This window comes from Brassica oleracea, chromosome C8 (assembly GCF_000695525.1).
Source record: "Brassica oleracea var. oleracea cultivar TO1000 chromosome C8, BOL, whole genome shotgun sequence".
In the NCBI taxonomy this organism is placed as follows: domain Eukaryota; kingdom Viridiplantae; phylum Streptophyta; class Magnoliopsida; order Brassicales; family Brassicaceae; genus Brassica; species Brassica oleracea.
In genome coordinates this window covers 31,030,139-31,051,229 of record NC_027755.1, presented here as the reverse complement: position 1 = coordinate 31,051,229, position 21,091 = coordinate 31,030,139, and the positions used below count along the sequence as shown (strand labels likewise).

At 36.7% G+C, this 21,091-nt stretch overlaps 5 protein-coding genes and 1 pseudogene across 5 annotated transcripts; 4 read left to right on the top strand and 2 right to left on the bottom strand.

The window, feature by feature from the left end:
• Positions 1–782: 782 nt before the first annotated feature.
• On the top strand, positions 783–2,078 carry LOC106309896 (glucan endo-1,3-beta-glucosidase, acidic isoform-like). Its single transcript, XM_013747042.1, is given in 3 exon segments — positions 783–892; positions 994–1,115; positions 1,118–2,078. Coding segments are annotated over 3 exon segments (1,029 nt in total). The 5' UTR covers positions 783–801; the 3' UTR covers positions 1,934–2,078.
• Positions 2,079–2,965: 887 nt separating this feature from the next.
• On the top strand, positions 2,966–4,114 carry LOC106310712 (glucan endo-1,3-beta-glucosidase, acidic isoform-like). Its single transcript, XM_013747935.1, has 2 exons — positions 2,966–3,041; positions 3,153–4,114. Exon 2 carries the CDS (start codon positions 3,169–3,171, stop codon positions 3,997–3,999), a length of 831 nt encoding a protein of 276 aa, XP_013603389.1. The 5' UTR covers positions 2,966–3,041; positions 3,153–3,168; the 3' UTR covers positions 4,000–4,114.
• Positions 4,115–7,579: 3,465 nt separating this feature from the next.
• LOC106308240 (glucan endo-1,3-beta-glucosidase, acidic isoform-like) lies at positions 7,580–8,875 on the top strand. Its single transcript, XM_013745382.1, is given in 3 exon segments — positions 7,580–7,689; positions 7,791–7,912; positions 7,915–8,875. Coding segments are annotated over 3 exon segments (1,029 nt in total). The 5' UTR covers positions 7,580–7,598; the 3' UTR covers positions 8,731–8,875.
• Positions 8,876–9,712: 837 nt separating this feature from the next.
• Positions 9,713–10,912, top strand: LOC106308239 (annotated as a pseudogene).
• Positions 10,913–13,479: 2,567 nt separating this feature from the next.
• LOC106308033 (UDP-N-acetylglucosamine--dolichyl-phosphate N-acetylglucosaminephosphotransferase) lies at positions 13,480–16,240 on the bottom strand. The gene is made up of 11 exons (XM_013745146.1): positions 15,820–16,240; positions 15,490–15,577; positions 15,263–15,354; positions 15,062–15,180; positions 14,855–14,970; positions 14,651–14,778; positions 14,376–14,462; positions 14,215–14,275; positions 14,086–14,126; positions 13,862–13,982; positions 13,480–13,751 (listed from the first exon to the last, which is right to left on the bottom strand). Exons 1-11 carry the CDS (start codon positions 16,176–16,178, stop codon positions 13,692–13,694), a joined length of 1,272 nt encoding a protein of 423 aa, XP_013600600.1. The 5' UTR covers positions 16,179–16,240; the 3' UTR covers positions 13,480–13,691.
• A 378-nt stretch (positions 16,241–16,618) lies between these two features.
• Positions 16,619–19,612, bottom strand: LOC106309931 (glycosyltransferase-like At3g57200). The gene is made up of 11 exons (XM_013747090.1): positions 19,136–19,612; positions 18,854–19,003; positions 18,706–18,758; positions 18,368–18,476; positions 18,148–18,285; positions 18,007–18,051; positions 17,741–17,928; positions 17,445–17,586; positions 17,321–17,367; positions 17,157–17,244; positions 16,619–17,071 (listed from the first exon to the last, which is right to left on the bottom strand). Exons 1-11 carry the CDS (start codon positions 19,502–19,504, stop codon positions 16,835–16,837), a joined length of 1,566 nt encoding a protein of 521 aa, XP_013602544.1. The 5' UTR covers positions 19,505–19,612; the 3' UTR covers positions 16,619–16,834.
• Positions 19,613–21,091: the final 1,479 nt, after the last annotated feature.

The following is a 21,091-nucleotide window of genomic DNA, read 5'->3' as shown; positions in this document are numbered from 1 at the left end:
CAAAACTAGTGTTTTATAGAAACTTCACGTGTCGCAGTTAACCAAATGTTAGTAGATATTATGTGACATGGATTAAAATCCGTTGTTGTGAATAATGTTTGATTCTTTGTTATGGTGTTTTTTTTTTTTGAATGAATGTTAAATTTTATTCAATTAAAAAAAGACTGTTTTACATTAAATGTAACTTTGTAATAGAATGTTAAAAAGATAGATTAATCTTCTATATCAGATTATCAGATTCCAAACCAGACTCTAAGTCCTTCCTCCTAAACTATCTTGTTATGGTGTTTCACCTAAACTATAAATGAGAATGACTTCTTCTTCTTTGCGTCGTTTAGGGGATACAAAACTGTAATCTTAGTTTCTAACTTGTTTTACGGTGACATTGGTCTAACAATTGATATAGCTGGATGTTGGCTAGTGTGTATAAAGTCTAATGACGTAATGATACAATTTAGTTAACCGTCAACGCGCGATTGACGTGATTAACGTATGATTCACGACTAGTAACACAGCAGTGATTTAAATTTGAGTATTCTGAAAACCGAATACAATTTTGTTTTGGCCGCTAGATACAATTTAACACTTGAGTCGCTCTGGCAGTTTGCCCATACTGAAAGCTACTTGTGCAGAAAACTCGTATTCGTAGATTTTTCAAAACATAGCTCCCGAGAAATATTTGTTAGTGGTATTTCATTAATTAATGACTGACTTTAAACCCTAGACTCGCACTATAAATAAGGTGCATACTGATACGATTCAAAGTATAACATAAAAAAAAATCCATAACTTTTCTTATTCATGAAAATGTCTGAATCAAGGATCTTATACTTATCACCAATGTTGCTGATTCTTCTCAGCCTTCTAATGGCTTCCTTCTTGGACACCACGGGTATAATCATCTTTTGAGCTTATGTAACGCTCATTAATTATCTTATTGATTATATTATATAATATTACATTGTTTGATTCGATTTTATTACTAATGATTAGCTGCACAAATCGGAGTATGCTACGGGATGTTAGGCGATCCCCGGCCAAGTCCCTCGGACGTTGTGGCTCTTTACAAGCAGAGAAACATTCAGCGGATGCGGCTTTACGCTCCAGACGCAGAGGCTCTCTCAACGCTCTCCGCAACTCCGACATCGAGCTCATCCTCGACGTTCCCAAAACAGACCTCGAACGTGTCGCCTCCAGCCAAGCGGAGGCCGACGCGTGGGTCCAAAACAATGTCAAGAACTACGACGGTGTCAGGTTCCGTTACATCACGGTCGGTAACGAGGTGAAACCCTCGGAGCCAGCCGGTAGTATTCTCTTCCAGGCCATGCAGAACATCGATAGCGCGGTTTCTGGAGCAGGCCTCGGGATCAAGGTGTCGACGGCTATAGACATGGGAGCCACCACGGACACGTACCCTCCATCGCACGGTAGATTCACAGATGAGTACAAGAACTTTCTCCAACCGGTGATAGATTTCTTGGTAAGCAAGCAATCTCCTCTGCTTTTGAATAACTACCCTTACTTCAGCTACAAGGACAACATGGACACCATCCCCCTTGAGTACGCTTTGTTCAAACCGACCCCTGTAGTCAATGACGACTCATACTCTTACACAAACCTCTTCGACGCCAATCTTGACGCGGTCTACGCAGCATTGGAGAAATCAGGCGGAGGGTCGTTGGAAATCGTGGTGTCGGAGAGTGGTTGGCCCACGGAGGGAGGACCAGGGACTAGTGTGGATAATGCGATGACTTATGTTAATAATTTGATACAACATGTGAAGAGTGGAACTCCGAGAAAGCCAGGGAAAGCTATAGAGACTTATATATTCGCTATGTTTGATGAGAATCAGAAGGGTCCTCCCGAGCTTGAGAAGTTTTGGGGGATGTTTCTTCCTAGTCAACAGCCTAAGTATGATGTTAAGTTCAACTAATATCCTTGAAGATACTGAGCAAGGGCTAGTGATACAATAAAATGCTTTAAATCTATTATTTGATGGCCTTTTCTGTACTGGTATTAAAACGGGGAACGTGTTGTAATGATAAGGAATAATGAGCCCTAAATTATGTTTTACTCCATCTGTTTCTATAATATAATGAGAGTGGTTTAATTTCTACAATGTATATATACATATATTATTTTAGTTCATAGTAACACAAACGTTTGGACGTAACACAAGCCTAACCAAAGCCACCATGTGTATTTTTCGTCGTCCAGAACTTAAATCGACCCCAAAAAAACTTTCTTTGGAGATGGTCTAACTAATCATCAGTCTCTTATGTTTGTACTGTCATAGCTTTAAATTTATTATTCTGTGGTATGCAAGTTTTACAATATTTTTCTTTCTTAAATTTATTATTCTAGTTATTAAAAATGTAAAAGATAAGTGATTTTTATTTTAGTGATAAATATATTATTATTTTACATTATTTTGGGTATTTATTTATTTATTTATTTTAATCTTATTTGAATAGATCAAATCAGATATTCAGTTAAGAATATAAAATTTCTCGTTATCCGATAATCTGAGTATTCAAATAAATATGGATCAAACCAAATTGAATAGTTGATTGTTCATATAAAATGGATCGGATCACGAATACTCAAAAGCTTCGAATATTCGATTCGTGTACATCCCTACCATGAGCCGACCTAGCTATTACCCAAAGAAAACACAAGAATGATTTAAATTTGAGTATTCTGAAAACCAAATACAATTTCGTTTTGTGCGATTGATCCAACGTAACACTTAAGTCTCTCTAGCTACTTTGACCATACTGAAAGCTACTTCTGCAGAAAACTAATATTCGGAGACTTTTCAAAGCATAGATCTAGAGAAATATTTGTTACTGATATTTCATCCAATGAACGACTTGAACCCCATACTCGCACTATAAATTAGGTGCACAATGGTACGGTTCAAAGTATAACATAAAAATCTTATCTTAACATTTGTTTCATGAAAATGTCTGAATCAAGGATAGTATCCTTATCACCAATGTTGCTGGTTCTTCTAATGGCTTCATTCTTCGACACCACAGGTTGAATAATCTTTTAAGCTTATGTAACACCCAGTAATCATCTCATATGACCATATTGGTTAGGTTATATAATATTAAATTATTTGATGCAATTTCATTGCTAATGATTAGCTGGACAAATCGGAGTATGCTACGGGATGTTAGGCCCAAATCCATCGGACGTTGTGGCTCTTTACAAGCAGAGAAACATCCAGCGGATGCGGCTTTACGCTCCGGACCCAGAAGCTCTCAACGCTCTTCGCAACTCCGACATCGAGCTCATCCTCGAACGAGGTACATCACGGTCGGAAATGAGGTGAAACCCTCGGAGCCAGCTGGGAGGATTCTCTTCCAGGCAATGCAGAACATCGATAAGGCGGTTTCTGGAGCAGGCCTTGGGATCAAGGTGTCGACGGCTATAGACATGGGAGCCACCATGGACACGTACCCTCCGTCTCACGGAAGATTCAGAGATGACTATATCAGCTTTCTCCAACCGGTGATAGATTTCTTGGTAAGCAAGCAATCTCCTCTGCTCCTAAATAACTACCCTTACTTCGGCTACAAGGACAACATGGACACCATCCCTCTAGAGTACGCTCTGTTCGCTTCACCATCCAGTCTAGTCAATGACGACCAGTACGCTTACCAAAACCTCTTTGACGCCAATCTTGACGCAGTCTACGCAGCATTGGAGAAATCAGGTGGCGGATCGTTGGAGATCGTGGTGTCGGAGAGTGGTTGGCCCACGGAGGGAGGACCCGGGACTAGTGTACAAAATGCGATGACTTATGTTAATAATTTGATACAACATGTGAGTACTACTGGAACTCCGAGAAAGCGAAGGAAACCTATAGAGACTTATATATTCGCTATGTTTGATGAGAATAAGAAGGGTCCTCCTGAGCTTGAGAAGTTCTGGGGGATGTTTCTTCCTAGTCAACAGCCTAAGTATAATGTTAATTTCATCTATGATTGAAGACACATCTTGAAGAAGCAAGGGCTAGTAGTGATGCAATAAACTGCTATTTATCTATTATTTGAGTATTAAAAAGTGGGAACTTGTTGTAACAATAAAGAATAATGAGCCTTAAGCTATGTTTTACTTATGTTTTCATAATATAATAATATAACGAGAGTGGTTTTAAAATCTACAATATATATATGATATTTTTGGTTCATAGTAAAACAAAACTTATAAATCTTATATAAAACAAACGATTGGACGTAACACAAGCCTAACCAAAGCCATCATGCGTCTATTTTTTGTCGTCCATAACGGAAATCGACCCCAAACGAACTTTTCTTTGGCTAACTATAGAACTTTGAAAGATAATTAGAGGAATTATTAGTAACGAAAATCATCTTACCATAACTGATGATGGCTAGCTAGTTTGTCTAATGACATAAGGATATACGTCTTCCATTTCAGTTTAATTGTTGTTGTATAGTAAAATTTTCGTTTCAAAATAAATATCGTTTTACAATTTTAATATAAAATTTATTAATAATATTTTCTATGGTTGAAATATAATTAGATGTATAGATAATGATGTTTTATTTTAGAAATATGCAAAATTAAATATTTCATTAATCTGTGTACATAAACTTAAAACCACAACTAAAATAAAATGGATGAAGTATCTATAATAATAAAGTTGAATTGTCTCTATCCTCCTGCGTCAACGTCATCAAAGAAAGAGTGGCGTTTTACGCCACGAAAAACGGCTTTAATAGGAGAGTTAGACTATCCATCTTAAAATTATGCGCATGTGATACATAAATGATTTATGAGCCGAGGAATCTTGCTTTCAAGGTCTTTATATCCTCCAAATAATTTGTAAAAATTGACCGTTCTTCTGGTTCCGAAACCATCTTCATCAATTTAGAACAATTCGTTGTAAACTTGACATGAAACTTTCTGATTTGTATTTTAGTATCATCAATTTGATGCGGTTTGGTTTGAATTCCGATTTTTTAATTAAAACTATTATTATAAAAAATTCAAAAGATCAGTTTATTTTATTTTATTTTATTTTCTTTAGATGTTTGGAATTCGATTTCGAATTTTTGGATATGATTTTTTTTAATCCACTTAAATTATCTTTGAGAATGGTTGTTAATTCTTCGGTTTAGTTGGTTTATGATTCGATTTCGGTTAAGTTTTAAAGTGGGCTCGGGTTAGTCTCAGGTTCTTTGTTCGGCTTATTTTGTTGTTGGGCTTATTTCGTTTCAAAGTTATAAAATCAAAACATATCACCAGTCTCAAACAAAGGCCCCGTTAGGCCTGGGAAATATATCCGTAAACCGAACAACCGATCGGTACCCGGTCCGATTAGAGCGGTTCGATTCGGTTTCAGATTTTCTTAACAAACCATTCGGTTCGTGATTATGGGTTAGAATGGATGTCAGTTCGGATCGGGTAAAAAACCGACAACCGATTCATAACCACCGAAACCCGACGAAACTCAACCCTAGCCCCTCTTTCTTCCATTTTCGAATCGAGAGTAGATACACCACGATTATCTCCGGAAATCTCAACCAAACCTTTCCAAAATCTCAACTTGCGTATCATGCAATCCGAAATCCTTTCCATTACCCGAAAATCAAATATCCTCAATGATTTTATCGTCGATTCAAACTCGAAACCCTTATTTCACGTTCTATATATGTCTCTGCAAATCCTTAGACTTGACAAGCCATTCCACCTCTTTAGACAGAAAGTAATCAATCCGAGGTGCTTATTTTTCTTCTCAATACTCGATGTATCATTCATATCTTTATTTTTCAAATTTAGATTTTGGATAGATAATATTATTGGTTTCAGAATTCGGGTTAAGTCGTGTGATTTTTATTCTTAGTCTGAAAAGAATTGGACATTAAACTCGAATTGTGGTTTAGTTAGTTCATCTTTGTCTCTTTGTCTCTTTTCACCTTTGTGCTTTATCAAAGTACTCAGGTCGAATGTGTTTACTTGTCTTAGGTCGAATTTGTTTACTTGTCTCAGGTTCGAATGTGTTTGTATTTCTTAGTTCGAATGTGTTTCTTTTTCTTAGTTCGAATGTGTCTATTGATACAGAGTTGTTTTGTAACTTTGCTACATGTTTTTGGTTAATGTGATCTTGCCTTTTTCTTTAATCAACATTTGATCTGAAACATGATCGATCTCTTACATATTTGCAGAGATTATACATTGCTGGTTCAGGTAACTAAGAACAGAACACTCATAATCACTATCAAACAACTACAATATAGTGTTTTCGGAACCGAAACCCGATCAAGAACCGATATCCGAATGCATAACTGGTTTAGTTGTAACTTTGTGGTGTTACCAACACCGAACCGAACTCGACTATAATCCAAACCGACATGGAACCGAATTTTTAAAATATCCGAATGGAGCTGTTTTTTCTAGAACCGAAAACCCGACACCCGATTGGAACCAAACCGACACCCGATTGGTCCCCCGATTGCCCAGGCCTAGGCCCCGTAATGTGAATTTTCTATTCATTTTATTGAAATATAAACTTAGGTGAAAACTAAATTAATTAGCATAACCGATACTCCTCGTTGGAGTGAATATTGGAGCTAAAAAAAAATGAAAGACTCTTTCTTCACATTTTAATGTTCAACAACAAACAGCAATACAGTTAGGTACGCACCCAAGACTAACCGACAACAAAAGACTTGTTTGACTTGTCCGGTCCATTGTCATTAAGCTTAAGCTGCCTTGACGACCACAAAACAGTAACCACAACGACCAACACAATCACACACCAAAACTAGTGTTTTATAGAAACTTCACGTGTCGCAGTTAACCAAATGTTAGTAGATATTATGTGACATGGATTAAAATCCGTTGTTGTGAATAATGTTTGATTCTTTGTTATGGTGTTTTTTTTTTTTGAATGAATGTTAAATTTTATTCAATTAAAAAAAGACTGTTTTACATTAAATGTAACTTTGTAATAGAATGTTAAAAAGATAGATTAATCTTCTATATCAGATTATCAGATTCCAAACCAGACTCTAAGTCCTTCCTCCTAAACTATCTTGTTATGGTGTTTCACCTAAACTATAAATGAGAATGACTTCTTCTTCTTTGCGTCGTTTAGGGGATACAAAACTGTAATCTTAGTTTCTAACTTGTTTTACGGTGACATTGGTCTAACAATTGATATAGCTGGATGTTGGCTAGTGTGTATAAAGTCTAATGACGTAATGATACAATTTAGTTAACCGTCAACGCGCGATTGACGTGATTAACGTATGATTCACGACTAGTAACACAGCAGTGATTTAAATTTGAGTATTCTGAAAACCGAATACAATTTTGTTTTGGCCGCTAGATACAATTTAACACTTGAGTCGCTCTGGCAGTTTGCCCATACTGAAAGCTACTTGTGCAGAAAACTCGTATTCGTAGATTTTTCAAAACATAGCTCCCGAGAAATATTTGTTAGTGGTATTTCATTAATTAATGACTGACTTTAAACCCTAGACTCGCACTATAAATAAGGTGCATACTGATACGATTCAAAGTATAACATAAAAAAAAATCCATAACTTTTCTTATTCATGAAAATGTCTGAATCAAGGATCTTATACTTATCACCAATGTTGCTGATTCTTCTCAGCCTTCTAATGGCTTCCTTCTTGGACACCACGGGTATAATCATCTTTTGAGCTTATGTAACGCTCATTAATTATCTTATTGATTATATTATATAATATTACATTGTTTGATTCGATTTTATTACTAATGATTAGCTGCACAAATCGGAGTATGCTACGGGATGTTAGGCGATCCCCGGCCAAGTCCCTCGGACGTTGTGGCTCTTTACAAGCAGAGAAACATTCAGCGGATGCGGCTTTACGCTCCAGACGCAGAGGCTCTCTCAACGCTCTCCGCAACTCCGACATCGAGCTCATCCTCGACGTTCCCAAAACAGACCTCGAACGTGTCGCCTCCAGCCAAGCGGAGGCCGACGCGTGGGTCCAAAACAATGTCAAGAACTACGACGGTGTCAGGTTCCGTTACATCACGGTCGGTAACGAGGTGAAACCCTCGGAGCCAGCCGGTAGTATTCTCTTCCAGGCCATGCAGAACATCGATAGCGCGGTTTCTGGAGCAGGCCTCGGGATCAAGGTGTCGACGGCTATAGACATGGGAGCCACCACGGACACGTACCCTCCATCGCACGGTAGATTCACAGATGAGTACAAGAACTTTCTCCAACCGGTGATAGATTTCTTGGTAAGCAAGCAATCTCCTCTGCTTTTGAATAACTACCCTTACTTCAGCTACAAGGACAACATGGACACCATCCCCCTTGAGTACGCTTTGTTCAAACCGACCCCTGTAGTCAATGACGACTCATACTCTTACACAAACCTCTTCGACGCCAATCTTGACGCGGTCTACGCAGCATTGGAGAAATCAGGCGGAGGGTCGTTGGAAATCGTGGTGTCGGAGAGTGGTTGGCCCACGGAGGGAGGACCAGGGACTAGTGTGGATAATGCGATGACTTATGTTAATAATTTGATACAACATGTGAAGAGTGGAACTCCGAGAAAGCCAGGGAAAGCTATAGAGACTTATATATTCGCTATGTTTGATGAGAATCAGAAGGGTCCTCCCGAGCTTGAGAAGTTTTGGGGGATGTTTCTTCCTAGTCAACAGCCTAAGTATGATGTTAAGTTCAACTAATATCCTTGAAGATACTGAGCAAGGGCTAGTGATACAATAAAATGCTTTAAATCTATTATTTGATGGCCTTTTCTGTACTGGTATTAAAACGGGGAACGTGTTGTAATGATAAGGAATAATGAGCCCTAAATTATGTTTTACTCCATCTGTTTCTATAATATAATGAGAGTGGTTTAATTTCTACAATGTATATATACATATATTATTTTAGTTCATAGTAACACAAACGTTTGGACGTAACACAAGCCTAACCAAAGCCACCATGCATGCGTGTATTTTTCGTCTTCCAGAACTGAAATCGACCCCAAAAAAACTTCCTTTGGCTATTAGGTAAATGACAGAACTTTGAATGATGATTAGAGGAATTATTAGTAACGAAAGTCAGCTTACCATTAATTGATGATGGTTAGTTTGTCCAATGACGTAAGGATATATAATTATATGGTCAACAATTGACGTGTGATTAACGGCTTGTACCATGATACCAAAATCAAATTCGTATTTAGTCTTAAACACTTTTTATAGTGGGGTGTGCATGGATCCATTATTTGGAAATATTTAGATATTTAATGTTTAAACTATTTGCATGGTTATCATAATTCATTACCATAAAAATCTAGAATAACTGTTGTTGGCTAGTGAGTCTTGAGTCTAATGACGTGATGATACAATTTAATTAACTGCCCACGCGTGATTGGAATGACTTATGCCATGATCCGACCTAGCTAGTACCAAGAATGATTTAAATTTAGTATTCTGAAAACCGAATACAAATTTGTGTTTGGGCGATTTATACCATTTATTCATTTAACAATTCAGTCGCTCTAGCTAGTTTGACCCTATTGAAAGCTAATTAATTTGGCAGAAAATTCCAATTCGTAGACTTTTCAAAGCATATATAGATTTTAGGAAATTCTGTTAATGGTACGTCATCCATTGACTGGCCTGAACCCCCGGATTCTCACTATAAATTAGTTGCACAATGGTACGGTTCAAAGTATAACATAAAAAATCATATCTTAACGTTTATTTCATGAAAATGTCTGAAAGGATATTATCCTCATGGAGCCCATCACCAATGTTGCTGATTCTTCTCAGCCTTCTAATGGCTTCCTTTTTCGACACCACGTGTATAATCATCTTTTAACCTTGTGTAACACCCATTAATCATATCGTACGACCATATTGGTTATGTTATATAATATTACATTATTTGATGCAATTCTATTACTAATGATATATAGCTGCACAAATCGGAGTATGCTACGGGAGGTTAGGCAATCCCCGGCCAAATCCATCAGACGTTGTGGCTCTTTACAAGCAGCGCAACATCAAGAGGATGCGGATTTACGACCCCGACCAAGACACCCTCAACGCTCTCCGCAACTCCAACATCGAGCTCATCCTCGACGTTCCCAAAACAGACCTCGAACGCATCGCCTCCAGCCAAGGGGAGGCCGACGCGTGGATCCGAAACAACGTCAAGAACTACGAGGGTGTCAGATTCAGGTACATCACGGTCGGAAACGAGGTGGAACCCTCGGAGCCAGCTGCGAGGGCTCTCTTCCAGGCCATGAAAAACATCGATAACGCGGTTTCTAGAGCAGGCCTTGGGATCAAGGTGTCGACGGCTATAGACATGGGAGCCACCATGGACACGTACCCTCCGTCTCACGGAAGATTCAGAGATGACTATATCAGCTTTCTCCAACCGGTGATAGGTTTCTTGGTAAGCAAGCAATCTCCTCTGCTCTTGAATAGCTACCCTTACTTCAGCTACAAGGATGACATGAAAGACATCCCTCTAGAGTACGCTCTATTCAAACCGACCCCTCCAGTCATTGATGGGCAGTACTCTTACCATAACCTCTTCGACGCCCAACTTGACGCGGTCTACGCAGCATTGGAGAAATCAGGGGGAGGATCGTTGGAAGTCGTGGTGTCTGAGAGCGGTTGGCCAACGCAGGGAGGACCTGGGACTAGCGTGGAGAATGCAATGGCTTATGCTAATAATTTGATACAACACGTGAAGAGTGGAACTCCGAGAAAGCCAGGGAAAGCTATAGAGACTTATATATTCGCTATGTTTGATGAGAATCAGAAGGGTCCTCCTGAGCTTGAGAAGTTCTGGGGGATGTTTCTTCCTAGTCAACAGCCTAAGTATGATGTTAATTTCAACTAATAAAATAATGGTAATAGTTATAATAATTCAAAATAATATCCTTATAGAAGTAATGCTATTCCAGAACTGAAATCGACCCCAAAAGACCTTTATGTGGCTAGGATAAATGACAGAACTTTGAATGATGATTATATTATTAGTAGGAAAAATTCTATAAAAATATCTCAACTTAATTTTATTAAGCTTTTTAATATCTAAACTTTTTTGCTATCCAGTTAAATACCCAAACTAATTGTTTTATTCATTTTAATACCCTTATTTTTAAAACCATGTTCATTTTAATATTCAACTATGCCAATTTTAATGAAACATATTAATAAATTTCAAACAAAACTTACAAAAATCTCTAAAATTCAGAAAAAAATCTTAAAAATTTCAAATTTTATTTTAAGATTTAAGAACAAAGTAACTAAATTTTGGATAATATTTTAAAAATTTAGAAAAACTTAATTCTGAACAAAATAAAAAACAATTGTTTTAAAATTTTAGAAAATGAACTGAATTTGAAATTAAAACAAAAACTAATATTATAAAAATAAGATAATCCAAAATTTAGTTGCTTTTATTATTAAGAGTGAAAATAAAATTCGAATTTTTCAAAGATTTTATTTTTTGAATTTTAGATTTTTTCTAAGTTTTGTTTGAAACTTATCATTTAAATAGACATACTTTGGGTATTAAAATGATCACAGTTTTAAAAATAAATATATTAAAATGATCAAATTAATTAGTTTAGGTGTTAAACCTTAGGTATCATCTAAGGTTACTCTCTCTTTCCAAAAATGTGCTACTCTCTCTCTCTCTAAGCAATTTTCGAGTTCGCTTTAGAAATTAGGTTACCAACTATAAATATAGAAATGTATTAATGTCGTACATTCAGATTCTGAGAAATAATCAGATTGTGACAGTGTAAGCTCATGAGAGTGATTCTCGTTATGACCAAAACCTCAATCCCATAAACAACAAAACACATCAGACAAAAACTACGAAAAAATATATGAAGTTTTCAAAACCTCACAAATCGGAGAAAAATATAAATATAATATAAGCATATCGTAAGAAATTTCTGAGCAAATACATTACATTAATATATAAATATCTTGACGTGTTTATGTGATCAATACTTCCACTGTTAGCCAAAAAAGAGTTTGTGTAAACATATTGACGTTGCATATTTTTTTGGTAATCAACTGACGTTGAATATTCATCGAGTTTTGTTAAGCTCGTTCTATTGTAAAAGGTAATGTTCAGATTTCAATAATGTAGTTGAAAGGTAACTGAGGTCGGTCATTTGAGATCTGATCCAACGACACTCCTCCAACAGTAATATCTAATTTCTTCCTCTGTTTCCCTCTCTTAAATGTGAAAATGGTTCATGAGTTACAATCATTGTCTGAAGCAACGTTCATGAATCATGGTTCATGAATGATGAGTCTTATTCCCAAGAGTCCCAATCACCATTTTAAGATTTTGATTCCATGTGCTATTCGAATGAAATTTGAATCTGGTGCGTAAAAACAATCCATTATACTATACTATTAGACCACCACAAGTTTCGTGTGTGTTGTAACATGTGTTCAAAAACTCGGCCCCGTAGCCGGTTTTGCGGCTCCTTGGTGGTCAACCATGGCGATTTTGACCAATCGGCTTAATAAATTCCCAAATAGCTAATCGGACGTTTAATACAACTAATCACTATTCAATCGGATTAGTTACCGAAGAATAACAAATTTGAACTGTTTTAGGCCCATGGGCCTTGGCTAATTAAAGCCTGCTCTAATTCTCATAGCATAAGATGTAACTAAGTGTTGTGATGGTCTCTTAAGCACCTATGATTTCGTGCTGAGGTATTTATGTGAATACGTGATCAATCCTTTAAAAGTTTCATCTAGATATGAATACTCGAGGTAATGAGTTCACTTTAAAGAATTTCGTTAAACATAATTCAAGTCATAGCTAGAACTTATGCTATGTGCTTTAACATAGAGGTCTTAGTTTGATCTCTTCTTCTTAATCATACAGACACTCGGTGGATTAGAAAATGTTTTCCAAAATAAACTAGCAGGACTCATTTTTCCATTTAATATTTTCAACTTATTTTTCCATTTTCTTTTTATATATTTAACTTATTTGCCTTCAAATTTTATAAATCAGATGCACAAGTACCTAAGAGCAGATAATGATGACAACAAGAAAATTTATATACCACTTCACTAAATGGCTGATAATACATATATCATTCTAGCTTATTACCATACTACTCCTTCCGTTTTTAAATAAATAATAGTTTTAAAGAGTTTTTGATATTTTAAAATAGATGATGTGTTCATATATCAATGCACTTTTTCACTTTTATAAAAAACTATGTAACCAATGATATTTTGTAGTTTGTTTCATGATTGGTTAAATAACTTTTAATTTATATTTTAGTGATATTTTTAAGATAAAAAAACAAGTTTATTAATAGTTGTACACAATTTTAAAACTTTGTATTTTGAAACAGAGGGAGTATATATAATTTTATGCAATGATAAACATTCCATGACAAATGGTTTTTGATTCACCTATTGGCTTCAATCTGGTTCATTCTCTCTACAATAAGATGAAAATGTAACAAAATACCAATATACTTATATTTTTGAGATTCACTAGCACTGATCGCGTTTTAAGGATGGAAACTATCTTTGCTAATGGATATGAAAACAAAACTAAGTTCTGTATGTGTGATTCTTGAAGGAAGAGGTAAAACCGTTTAAAAGATTCTTCATGTTGCAGAGATTTATTTGTACCAACCAGCAAGAAAATGCCGAAGCAGGAAACAGAAGGCGCAAGCTAGTGCCTGCAACATAAAAAATAAAATAAAAACCAAATTTGTAACCTCTCTCTTTCACACAAGTAACAACAAAAGCTAACTTGTATCTAGGGGAAAATGGGCATTAAGAAGCTTACTTGGAAAACAAGAAGATGAATACAAAGAGACTTTTCTGATTTCCTACCAAAAATCCTCAAGTAGACGTTGACGAGCGTCCCATCTTTTGTTCCCGTTAGTAATCCCGTAGCAGGATCAAACCTGGTTCAAGAGAGAGAGAGAGAGAGAGAGAGAGAGGACGAGTCATGTACTCACGTGTTGTCGGCTCTGCGTTTATGTAACAGGGGGAAAGTAATAAGCTTACTTGGGGAGACGATGCCGTGGACATTTCACAATGCCAGCAAGCTAAATAGTTACACAAATAGCTAGTTAGATGATTAACAAAGCAACTGATAAGTAAAAGAAAGTGTGAGAGGGAGAAAAGAGATGAAACCTGCGGAAGTGACAACAGAAAGTTCAACACTTGAGGAAGGAAAAATATTAGGAGTGTTTCACTGCAATGGAGAAGTTTCAGAAGATGGAGTTAGTTAGTTAGTTGCAAGCTTCACACTTTAATTAGATACAAAACCGCAAATGATGAAATTGATTAGACACCTGAAGTGACCCAGAATGCCAACAACTGCCATAGTCATTCCAGCAAAGACTGTGTAAGTGTCTCCAACAAAAACTGCAGAAGGGTACCTAAGCAACATGAATGTGGTTAGAGTAAGCATTAACTTTTTAAGTATTCCAGAGAAAGACTTGAAAGTAATACCAGTTGAAAGCAAGCATAGCCAAGGATGTTGCCATCAATGGCTGAGGCAACATGAATGTGGTTAGAGTAAGCATTAACTTTTTAAGTATTCCAGAGAAAGACTTGAAAGTAATACCAGTTGAAAGCAAGCATAGCCAAGGATGTTGCCATCAATGGCTGAGTGAGATATATAGAGAAGGCATGAGCTTGACGAATCTCAGTATCCACAGATGCTCCGATTTGCATAACGTTGTGTATCAAGATCTACAAGCAACTGAGATGCATCATATCTTCACTTAAGAGAAAGCGAATAATGAAGAATCTTGACTGCAGAACTTACAGCAGCTGCAATAACTACGGTTTGTCCGATCTCAAGGCCATTCAGACCAGCGTGAATGTTTATAGAATTAGTGCAAAAGACAGCTAGTAGCGCCATATATAACTTATATATCCGTCCTGCCACAATAACAATACAATTAAGCAAAATCACTTTGAATATTAGTTTCTGCACGATATAATACTAAGTAAAAAAAAGGAAGAATTGTACCTAGATCAAGTATCTCCAAGCCAACATAAGAAACAAGAGGTTTAGGTATAACGATAGTTGTATGTCCAGCGTAAGCCATCAGGAGTGGAAGGGTTGCAAAAGATGGCAGGAGAAGCTTCCTGCAAATTTTGACAAAAACTAATATCTGAAACAAAGTTCACATATGAACTTAAATCAAACAAAATAAAGAAGTGCACCTACACTCTCCAAGGCACATCAAGGACGTCATCTACAAACCCAAGCAATATCATGAAGCAAATAGACGCCAGTGCTGCATTGTACTCCACAAGCCACTGCAACATCAGCCAGATTGTTAAAATATCTTCAAAGCACTAAATGAGCAAAGAGCTACTAACTTCTTACTTCATAGTTCACATCCGTCTAATAACAATCGAAGCTTGTAGCTTTTTGAGAACAAGCACACTTACCAAGGAATCTTCAGTGAAGTTAAAGAACTGGAATATTATCGCCACAATCAAGAAGACAATACCCACAACGATTCCCAACGACTCAGGCCTACAAAAAGATCAGATGAACAAAAAGTGAGAAACGGTGAAACTCAGCACACGAATACTCTTTAATCCCACCACACAAGCAGAAGTAAAATGCCACATAGATCAAATCAATCCTTAGCTGCGATACAACATCCCTTTTTACTCCAAATTAAAATCAAATCTAAAGAGACATCCACTTCAAGAAAATGATTTGAACACTAGTACCAACTAAAGAAGACAAATTCAAAAGACGTAAAGACTTACACTTTGACTTCACCTTGAGGAGTGCCTCGTTTATTGATATCAAACCCAAACATGTTACGCCTCAGAACGTATCTAGCAGCCACGGGGATCAACTTGAGCGTGACGAAGAACCCAACCAAGCTAAGCCCAGCGTTGATGAGGATCGGACGCTTGAGCTCATCGTCGACATTGTAGTGGAAACAGAGAAGGTAGAGGTAGAGCGAGCACAGAAGCGAAGAGATCACGAAGATCACGCCCAGCTTCGGCGGTGCCAGACGGAAATCTTCGCCGGAAGCGACGGTGGGTTTATGCTCCTTCGTCGCAGGCGGCGGATTCTCCGGATTAGTCACTGCTGAAGAGGTTCTCTTACGAGCAGTCATGGCGGATCCGTTGGCTCCTCCTCCGTCTCTCAGACTTTTCGCTAAAGCACCGCACGCGTCACAAGCTCAAGCTGGAGACGTCGATACGACACCGTATCTAGAGTATAAAGAAAGTTTTCAATTTCACCCCACAAGAAATCAGAATTGTTAAAAACGCCCAAAATTTAGTTCTTTTTTTACATTTAAGTTCTAACCAAATAAGCAACGGCTGCTGTCTAAGTCACTTCTCTTACTCCTTGCTCTCACCCTAATCACAGATGAAACGTTTACTTTAAGTTTGTCATGACGAATAATTAACTTACGGATTCAAACATTAGCTGAGTAACTCAGAACCCACAAGACACGAACTGTGTCAGAAACAACATAACATTTCAAGACATCCCCCAATCTTGATATGAAAAGACAGCACAGAAGAGAAACACTTGGATCAGAAAGCCGATGACTTTGTATTTGAAGTAATATAATCAACATGATCAAGTGTTTCTGCATATTACATAGAATGAATAGATGCCTGCTAACATTCTAATACCCCTCTATTCATCTGTGTCTGTGTATAACCTATAAAGGAAAAAAAACTTTTCCGAAATGTACACCAGAACTCATGTTCAAAACCTGTGAATATCATTCTACGGGCCTCATCTTTATGAAAAAAAAAGCTATTCAGATAATGGTTCAATTTGGGTTGCTTCCAAGCCTGGAGGTGATTGTGGTGGTATGGCTGATGCTTGAGATTCAGTGTCAAGATCAAGATGGGATTCCAACACCCTCCTCCTACCAGGAACCTGAGATGATTCTCGGCTTATGCTTACGGTTGAAGAGTTGTTCAGAGACATGTGAGCTGAGGTTACCACCGAGCTGAACACACCTGCCTCTCTTAACTCTTGGATTATAACCTGTGACAAAAAAAAAGAAGATGAATGCAGCTTGTGGAAAACCAAGCATTAAGAACAAGGTTTGGGGTTTGTGGTTACTTCTTACCATCGGGGCATAAATGCGAGTTAGAATTCCCTTCCTAAGGAGTTTCAACTTCAATGTGTCGTCTGTCCACACAACGTGCTCTCTGTACCTGTATATAGTGTAGCTTGTTAGAATGCACCATCGGAAAGATGAATCAAGAGAAGGGACTATAAAAATTGATATACCATTGAAGCATTTCCTCTGAGCTTGCGGTTGAAGCAATGATAAATGCCTACACAAAAATGATGACTGTGACTTGTATGCTTCACAACAGTAAACAAGAAAAAAAGGAATCAATCCCCCACTCACAGCTCTGTCAAACTCCAACATGAAACACCTCTTAACATCCACCTTAGTAGGCTTGCAACCACAACGGTCACGTCTTGAAGTAAGATCTGAAAACTTGGGATAAGTGTAGTGCAGAATGGCCGATTCTTCTAGTTTGATCTCTCTGTCAAAAATGATGCCACGGTTGAAATTAACAGGCTCAGGCACGTCAATGTCTCATTAGAAGCAAAAAAGCATGCAAAAGAAGTTTCTATTAAATAAACAACTCTAGAATGATAGACCAAGTGGTCTAAGAGCCCAACGAGAGAAGAGCATACTTTGGACTCTTCCTGTAGTTGTGCCATCTATGAGCACCATTTGGACGAAGATGGTTCTGAACACGAGCTGCAGCTTTTCCATTTCCATAAGTTAAGAAATAATTTGGATTTCCACGAGTGGCCTCTTTATAGTTTCCAAAGTAAACATCCCTCGGAAGATGGTCATAGTTCTTCTTGAACATTGATACCTACAACAGAAATGGGTAACCAATCTTCAGTTGGTAACTAAGAAGCCAGTAAATACATAAGATGATAAAGTTCAGTACCTCACTGAAAGGTTCTTTGATATCATCTCGCTCAACGCTGCTCTCCTGAAACAAGGAGACAACGCTGAGAAAGTCCAGAATCAAGAAGCATTATATATTTAGTATAAAGATGAAAAAATCCTCCACTCCTGTAAGACTCACATAGTTTGGAAAGATAACTGCATCCACATCTGCAGAGATATTTCCAAGCAATTTTCTTAAAGAATACTCATAGGAGGTTCCAGAAGGATAAATAAGCTCGTCGGTGTCAAGATGAATTATCCACTCCATACCAGAATCCTAAAATACACCAGCATAACATATATAATATTACCACATTATATGACGTAGTTCAACTTGTACGGCAAAATGGAATAGATACCTGAGCCATTTTGATTGCCATCTCCATGTTCAAGGACTGTTTCACGAATAACTCATAGTTGCAAGGTTTGTAAAAGAAGCTCGCCAACCAAGTCTCATTCCATATCCGGCTGTAAACCAAAAGGAAATGAAATAAGGTAAAGAACTCCTAACAAAGATTTTAGAAGAGACGAATCAATCACAACGCAAGCACATCATATCTTTTCTAACCATTAAAAGAAACTGATGCTAATCGATAGATTCTAGACCGCTCCAACCCAAAAAAACTCAGAACTTCTTTTCCACTAATTCACCAAGGAAAAAAGAAAAGATAACCACAAAGGCTCACACAATAAGTACCTTTTAGCCTGCTGCTCTTCTAACTCTTTAGTCCTGTGTATAACTTTTACACCCTGCAGAAGTAATAGCATTGGTCATAAGAAGACACGAAAAGAAGTTACTGGTTACAGGAAGAAAACAAATCAACGGATCAAGCTATAGAGCTTACTGGTATGCTCTCCAAAACTCGAGACACGTTTGGAGAAGCAGCCTTCCCTTCAACAAATAGATAAAACGTTGAAACACCAATAACTTTGTGATAGAACAGCCACGGCAGTGTTTGCTCTAATCCAGCAGAAGTGCTTGTTGTAATGCATATCTATCATAGCAAAATTCTCAGAAAGTCAGAATCTTTAAGCCATTTCATGAACCCCAGATTAGAAAAATCACAATTTATATCAGATCAAAGCAATTCAACACCAAATCAGGAAACCCAGATTGGATCACCCACCTTAGGATTCAGATCCGACTGGTAATCGAAGCTCCAGTCCCTGAAATAAGGAAACGAAGGCGCACGGCTCTGACCCAGAAGATCAACGCACCCCGAATCAGAATTCGAACGACCACGCAAGGAGCGTTGTTTCTTCTCGTGGGTCGAGGCCATTCCGGGGAACTCGCGATGATCCGTGGACCAATGGGTAACCGGGTCGTCGAGCCCGCCGCGCCATTGGAGGACGAAGGCGAAACAGGCGAGGGAGAGAGGGAGAAGGGTCACGAGCAATAGAAGACGCGAGTAAGGGGAGGATGGTGGTGATGATGGTGGTGATGAAGAGGAAGAAGACGAAGTGGGTTTCGAGGAGGAGTAGAACAGACCCGCCATGTGAGAATGCAGCAGAAGAAGGAGATACAACGCTATGAATAATTCATAGGGAAGGTATGTATATACAGGAGAGATGGTGAGGGGGAGGGAGAGGAAGTTGAAACTGAAAAAGAGTTTGAAAGGAGAAAAATTGGAGACGAAGCCGTTTTGACAGTTGGCCTTTCTCCTTTTTTTTCTTCCTATAATATAAAATCAATAATATTGATCAAGAAAACAAATACAAATAAAACCTCTTTTATTTACATGAAAAATACAAATTAATATCATATCCCCTATATATTATTTGAGAAGCATTGCAACATTTGTTTGTAGCCACGTGTCAACACTAGAATGATTATTAGAATCCTTAGAGAAATAGGTTGGTCCATCTAAATATATAATAAGCTTTTTTTTAAACCACAATAAATACATTATTAAATGTGCTTCGTTATTTCCTTAAATAAGATTACAGAATTGCCTAATGTGGCTAAAGTATATATGACAATTAATGATTTTGAATAATAAAGATTTGATAAAAATAAGTGTGTATTATAATTGTATTTGTTTAATTTTAAGCTATTAAAATAAATTAAACAATCATAGTAACTATATAATAAAAATTTAAAAAATTATTTATATATTATATTTTGAATTTTTAAAAACGAGTATAAATTACTAAAACTGTTAAAAGTTTCACATTCAAATTTTGTGATCTATGATTTAAAACTTTTGTTATGACATGATACAAATAATTAAAAAATAATATAAGTTGAAAGTCTCATTTAATAAGTATCAAAAATAAAAGATATATAAATATATGTATCATTTTAAATTAAACTATATGCCATATAAAAACATATAAATATCTTAATTTTGAAATTTACTTTGAACATTTTTTTGATAAAAAATTTGAAAAAATATTGACAACTTAATTTTTTAATATATTATAAATTACTTAAACCACTAATCCCACAGTGAAAATTTTGTTATCACTAATTTAGATTTTTTTTTGCTATAACAGATACAAATGATAAAAAAATATGAGTAAAAATCATCATCTAATAAATATTAATATTCAAATATAACATATATATGTTACTATCATTTAAATTTAATTATATATCATATCAAATAAAAAAAATATTTTTCGTTTTATAAAATTTATTTATATGTTTGCACCAATTTAATTATATAAGTAGTAGATAATGATTTTTTAATTATTCAATATATATTTATTATTTCATAATATGTTATAAACATATAATATATAAAATAATTTATATATATAATGTTTATCTCGCGCAAGGCGCGGATCTTAACCTAGTTTACATTCAAAAACGAAATCTATATTATAATAGATCAGTTTTTGCTCACTCCTCAGCGCGCCACGTCATCGTTTTGTGGGTCCCACTTTTAAAAAGTGTAAAAAAGTGTCAAGCTCATGGTTCGAACCCGGGTTATTGAGATATAAACACCAACATTTATACCACTAAGCTAACTGATACCTTTGTACATTGATGGCCGAACCTAATATATATTTATGAAGGTCGGAAGCCCTTGCTTCTTCGGCTTCCTCTGAGGGTCGGACCTACAAGTGTGTTATGGTTT

Excerpts from the sequence above, each read along its gene's own strand:
- LOC106310712 (XM_013747935.1), top strand. The coding sequence starts at position 3,169 with ATGCTACGGGATGTTAGGCCCAAATCCATCGGACGTTGTGGCTCTTTA.
- LOC106308033 (XM_013745146.1), bottom strand. The coding sequence starts at position 16,178 with ATGACTGCTCGTAAGAGAACCTCTTCAGCAGTGACTAATCCGGAGAAT. Across the intron at positions 15,355-15,489 it reads ACTTCACTGAAGATTCCTTG|TGGCTTGTGGAGTACAATGC; the intron begins GTAAGTGTGCTT and ends CTGATGTTGCAG. Across the intron at positions 14,463-14,650 it reads GCTATGCTTGCTTTCAACTG|GTACCCTTCTGCAGTTTTTG; the intron begins GTATTACTTTCA and ends CATGTTGCTTAG.
- LOC106309931 (XM_013747090.1), bottom strand. The coding sequence starts at position 19,504 with ATGGCGGGTCTGTTCTACTCCTCCTCGAAACCCACTTCGTCTTCTTCC. Across the intron at positions 18,759-18,853 it reads GAGTTTTGGAGAGCATACCA|GGTGTAAAAGTTATACACAG; the intron begins GTAAGCTCTATA and ends TTACTTCTGCAG. Across the intron at positions 17,072-17,156 it reads CTCGCATTTATGCCCCGATG|GTTATAATCCAAGAGTTAAG; the intron begins GTAAGAAGTAAC and ends TTTTTGTCACAG.